The 6,000-nt window shown below is 44.1% G+C and overlaps 1 protein-coding gene across 11 annotated transcripts in view; it reads right to left on the reverse strand.

The window, feature by feature from the left end:
• The window catches only part of AGRN (agrin), a 582,966-nt gene extending 577,455 nt beyond the window's left edge, over positions 1–5,511 (reverse strand). For all 11 annotated transcript variants that reach the window (XM_088481095.1, XM_088481096.1, XM_088481100.1 and 8 more), the window contains exon 1: positions 5,122–5,511. In XM_088481095.1, coding sequence (XP_088337221.1) covers positions 5,122–5,319 — 198 coding nt within the window. In that variant the 5' untranslated portion in view covers positions 5,320–5,511. The remainder of the gene's footprint in view (positions 1–5,121) is intronic.
• Positions 5,512–6,000: the final 489 nt, after the last annotated feature.

Consider the following 6,000-nt stretch of genomic DNA (forward strand, 5'->3'; position numbering starts at 1 on the left):
GCATCTGCTATGGGGCCCATCCTCCTTGTCAAAGTTACATGTGTTATATATATTTTTTACCATTGGGTGGTACATAGGGACCCTTACAAACTTTCTATGGGGCCTTCAAATACCCAGTTACGCCCCTGCTTGTGCTTGTTTATATTCTGAAAAGACTATCAGCTAACTACATATCCTGAGAGTTCCCATCCTGGCCATACAGATTTCTCCTGGCACAACGGTGACACACATGTGATGATGTCAGGCCAATATACAAGACAATGGCCAAATTAACTGGAAAATAAGTAGGTACATTCAACGTACAGGCTTCTGTGAACATATTAAAGATTTTATACACCATTGTACATTAAATACTTCTCAGTGCCATAGAGAGCTATATTCAATTAGTTGTGAAATGCTTACAAGAAATGATATGTTCCCCTGATGCATTGAGCACCAGTATTAAAGGGAAAATGCTAGCAGGTTTGGTTCATATTTCAGTTTTGAGTAGAGGGTCAGTTCAGGGGGAGACACCTTGCAGGGGAATGGGGTGAATTACACATAACTAATGTACAATCTCTTTAAGGCATAAGGCCGCAAGCCAAATACTTTATTATACAGCACATACTGTATCGTCCTGAAAAATATTATACCAGTGTTCTCCCCAGAACATTTTTCTAGCCGGGTGGCATCCAGAAGCAGCCAAGTGGGGGCCTTTGCAATAATAAAATTATTTAAATCCTGACCTTATAATGATATAAACTTGAGATAACATTTCATATATTAATTCTCCTCTTTTCTTAGAGGCCCAGTCTTTTGCAGCTTTTTCATAAGCAAAGTCTGTAGGATCTGGTCCCTCTAGTGAAATCAGCATCAAGTTAAATGTGTGCTGGCACCACAGAATTTTTTTCTTTTTACAGCTCCCAGATACAGTGTCCCCACTCGCAGGCTACACAGATCCTGTCCCCACTCGCTGGCAGTGGCACCACAGATTTTTTTTTTTATACAGCTCCCAGATACTGCTCGTGCTTTTATACAGGGGGAGGGATCTCTGCCATCCAGCCTGACACCGCCCCTGCGCTGTGATGGGCCCGAGCTGCACAACCCGGCACTCCCCCCCCCCCCCAATGCACCACGTCCCGTCACCCTGAACCCTCACTAACATCTCGTGTCCTTGTTGCCGGCAGACACGGAGCCTACCGATGGGATGAACATGTGATGTTGGCGCAGATCGGCGTCACATCCAGCATCCGTGCGCATTGTGGATGGGGTGAGTACCAGGCAGTAAGTTGTGGGACGCAGTGCATTGGGGCAGGGGGAAGTCTTTGAAAAATGAGGGGGGCGCCAATGCTCTTTCTGGCACAGGGCACCAAAAAGTCTAGTTACGGCTCTGCGAGCGGTAGCTGTTTCTTGCCGGGGAGAACACTGTATACTGTGCAGCACAAACGACATTATGCATTGTAATCTGGGAGTGATGATGTCACTGAGATTGTTATTCTTTGTAATCTAACTAGGTGATGTAATAGACCTTTACAAATGAGTGGTATACTATTAAAAACTGTGAGCATGAACACATTATGTAAGTCATACCTGCCGTTATGTGCTCTATATTAACCCAGAGAAAAAAATTTGTGACTTCGAGCAGCCCTATTGTGCTAGATGAAGGCTCACAGGAGAGGAACCTCACCCTTCTTCCACCAGGTGGGTGATTCCAAACCAGTGAATTCGCGCCAGGTGCATAGCTAAACCGATGGGGGCCCAATAACAAAATTTTTGCAGGCCGCTAAACGGCAAGCGTTGGATAAATCACAGCTTTCTCTACCAGTGCCTTTGGCTTCTTACAATAACTCCAGTTACGGCGGTGTTATAGGCACTTACTAAGCTACGAAATGCTATACTTTCCGTTGCCTGCCCACTAACACATCTGAGAATGGCACCACGGTAACGTCCCAGTCCCACCGCCACCCAACATACTCGCGCATGCCTTGTCCACTCGCAATGAGATCTGGCATTTAAGATAAAGTGACACTCTCATATATAAACTAGCAGTGGACAGGCCCATGATAAATGACACACTTGTACTGCCTACCTATACACACAGTTATCGTGAAGGCTGTACACTTTATTCAGACTATTAACCTTTACCCAACAATACACTTATCACTGTCTTTAGTCTCAATCTCCTTTCACTTCTACTCTCTTAACTGTGGAATCCCAAGTATCTACTAGTAAATGTTCTATAGATATCTCCTTATTGCACACACAAATGCAGTACACTGTTCATGCATCGAGGAAACAATAAACAAGAGATACATAAAATATATAATTGGCATTATGGGACTGATGCACAGTGATGACTACAACGGTGTATTGTATGTTTGTGGCCAGAACAGTGGAAGCATGCATACGCCTGTGCAGATTTGCGTGATTCTGCCACCTACACCTGTCTTCATCTGCATGTTCCGGACAGGTGCACTCTAATATACTCCAAGTACAAGGGTGTACAGTACGGTGGTCATAGGCAGGTGAAAGCAGCAGATTATAATCATGACAATCGCTGGCACTAGCGATCCGCTTATCATTGGCTATTTAAATACACTCCACCGACACAAATTACGTCTTTCTGCGTCACTGTGGTATAGATTGTGCGATTGAGCACATTGATTTTGCTGTATTAGGAAGGTTTGTAAGGCTTAACAGCAAATGCATTTAGATGGTTTACAGCATGGGCGCGAGTGGGACTTAAGTGTCTACGAGGTATCTTGTACAAACCAGGCGCACATGCTACTGTTGCCGACTGGAACGCATTGCGTTTTCTGCATATGGGCGGAAATACGCTTTTTTTTGTGCACAGCTTTTTCAACCGTAAATGACTCTCACATTGCGTCCAACTTTGCCCAATTATGTTATCATTGGTGAATAGTGTTGACAGCACTTTAATACAGTGAACACTGTTTTGTAAGGCATAACCTGTAGCTAATAAGGATATAAAAAGAAAGTATTCGAATATACATATTACCTGTAATATGCGAGTTCTAATATCATGTCCTATAAGTAATATTTATTATTAGAAACAACAAACCTTGCTGTAGACTATAAGGATACTAATAGGTACCACAGTGTTGTGACATATAAAATCACATGCCTGCATTTTTATTATAATGTTCTTACAATTTTAAGTGACATCTAATATTATACCGTAAATTGAACATTAGCTGTTAAGCAATAAATTGCACCTTATATGTATGTGAGCGTTTGAACAGAACCAAATATATTTTAAAAAAATACACTATTTAAATTCAAATGTTTTTCTGTGACTTCTTACTTCTTCACAACATAGTCTATTGAATAGAATACAAATCTCCGTGGTGGAGGAAGGACATCTGCATTGCTTATAATATGCCAGATATTCCACTTCAAAGATTTCTTAAGTTAACGCCTTTGCTTCTCTGCTTTGAAAAACCTGATGACAGCCAAAACCCTCAATTCTGGTCTAATTTGTTCCCTAGCTTGGGACTCATTAGAATACTCAACAGCCATTAAATCCTTAGATTTCCTATTGCGTTGTCCTGCATTAGTGACAAGAAAAAACTTGTTTGCAAAGCAATAAATCTCTTCAGTTGCTAAAATCTCCAATATGGGAAACACCTACAGACACATTCCTTCATTACTACGATGGGTTAAGTCCGCTGTAATCTTGCAGACAGTTCTGCTATGATCAAGAGTCTGAACTGAAGTCTTAAAAACTAAGGAAAAGAAAAATTTAGCCTTAGGCCAGCCTGGGAATTCAATAACTGCAAGTGTTGGAAATGCAGAGCTTTGAAATAGGGGTATTTACAAAATGGGCACTTCCCTGCATAGTTCTGGTAGTCTAATAACAGACTGCAGGCTGCATTTTGGGAAGCTCTGACTGTCAGAAATCCTTTACGGTACATTTCAACCATCTAAATATATCAAAATTATATGCTTCCCTGCGGGATCACAACAGAAAACACATGTACACGCTGGTTTTAAGTGCTCGGAGTGCATATAAATGCTATTAAAGAGGTTGGAAACACAATTACTGTATGGTTGAACCTTTATCCTGTCACGAAAAGGAACAATTAAAGCTGGGCAGGTGGATTGGTTAAATATGTCAGGAAGAAGTGTTTAGGAGGTAAAGCTACCTTTGAACTCCTTGATTTGTAAGCTCTATGACCACATGAGACTACAGTATGTATCTGCATCCAACATATCATAAACCATAGGGGTCAAAATACTGATTTGTGTGATATCTATATTACCTGTACATACTGTATATGTACATGCGCAGAACATCAGTCTACTAAACTGTTAAACTCACATAAGGATAAGTACTTTCTTTTTTTTTCTTAAGGAGGGTAACTGTACTAGTATCTGTCACCCTAGTTGAAAAACAGAACAGGACAGTGCTAGACATTGTATAATTCATCTTCGTTTCTTTCTATGGGGGACCTGCCCACCCCACTTCTGACCTTGTCCCCCCCCCCCCCCCCCCCCAACTGATGTGCCTAAGTTTTTCAAACAATGTTGAAACAGACAAGAGGGGGTGTTAGAGTCCAAGCCTTGTCCAATATATGGAGGACATGCTCTTAATACCACAGTACGATCCCCAGCTATTTATTTCAGCCTCTGGGTGCAGCGAGTGATAAGAATGTTAACCCTTGCTCTGCCAGGTGACAGCAATTCCAAAAAGAAAGAGAAAACCTATGCAGCAGGTTTAATAAGGTGGGGGTAGGGGTGGATGGGGTTACTGTCTTTCAGTACAGGATCATGGCACAACAGGAACTGACTGTGCTCAATAATGGCATGAAATGCAACAAGTAACTAGAAATATTTTCCCAACCAAACTTTTGAAGTATAGAAAAGATTATTCAATAACACAGAATAAGTCAGAATACTTTAACCTCTTCAGTGCCAATGCGCAGAGACCAGGACAGCTGGATGGACTGCTAACCCCCCCCATGCCCTTAGTGCCCCTGTGACTGCTGCAGCTGAGGTCACCAGATAACAGTACTGATGCTGGCAGACCAATGCCCCGATACACTGATGTGACTAGGTTACTGAAGTTTGAGAGCCCCCGAACACGAAGTCTGGTGTATACCCGGGCAGTGCCCCCGTTACCTTGCAGGAGTAGGTGTGGTGCACCGGGTCCACGTTCAGGATCTCCTCCACTGTCCCGGTGAGCACGATATTCGCCAGCTCCTCTCTCTTCTCCAGTTCCCTCTCGGGACAATATCCCCGGCTGCTCCCCAGGCACACGGCCACCAGGGCTGCTAAAGTCCATACAGGCATGGCTGGTGTCCTCCACCTTCTCCCCATGTCCAGAGGGAAGAAAGGCGCATCCAAGGCAAAGGGAAAAGCAGACGAGGAGGAGGAGGAGGAGGCGAGGGCAGCCCAGCACAATGTGCACTGATACAGTGTGTGCACTGATACAATGTGCGCTGTGCTACAAGGGCTTCCCCCTGGCTCTGCTGCAACACCAACACCAAGGAGAACCTTTCCACTTAGGAAGAGAAGACAAACCCACCCAGGAGGAGGGGGAGGGAGGGGATACTAGTGCTACTCTGCAAGGAAAGAAATGTGAGGTCTCTTCTTCACCACCAGGGCTGGGGGGAATTTGCATGCAATCTGAATTGGTGATAAGAAGCAGAGGGGGTGGTAATGGTGGCCCTGTCCTCCCTCCCTCTTATTTCTTTCCTTAACGAAAAAAAGTGTATAGCAGAACGCCACCTCCAGGAAATGCGGCTCAAATCAGGTTAATGGATAATCGGGAGCACAACGTGATCTGCCTGCTAAAGGTGCACATGCTACAGTGCTCTGCGTTATGGGGCTGCAAGTGCCGGTGCCTTCCCTGTGTGTGCTGCTGGCTGGGATCCCAGCTCAGGGGGCTGCTGCTGCTGCTGCATTGGGGAGAAGGAGAACAATGGTGAGGGAGAAGGGCATTTTATATCTGCACTGCAGGGGGAGATGCTGCTGGAATTACCCACAGCCTCACATTTC

The sequence above is a fragment of the Taudactylus pleione genome, unplaced genomic scaffold (assembly GCF_031769625.1).
Source record: "Taudactylus pleione unplaced genomic scaffold, aTauple2 ptg000264l, whole genome shotgun sequence".
Taxonomy (NCBI): Eukaryota; Metazoa; Chordata; class Amphibia; order Anura; family Myobatrachidae; genus Taudactylus; species Taudactylus pleione.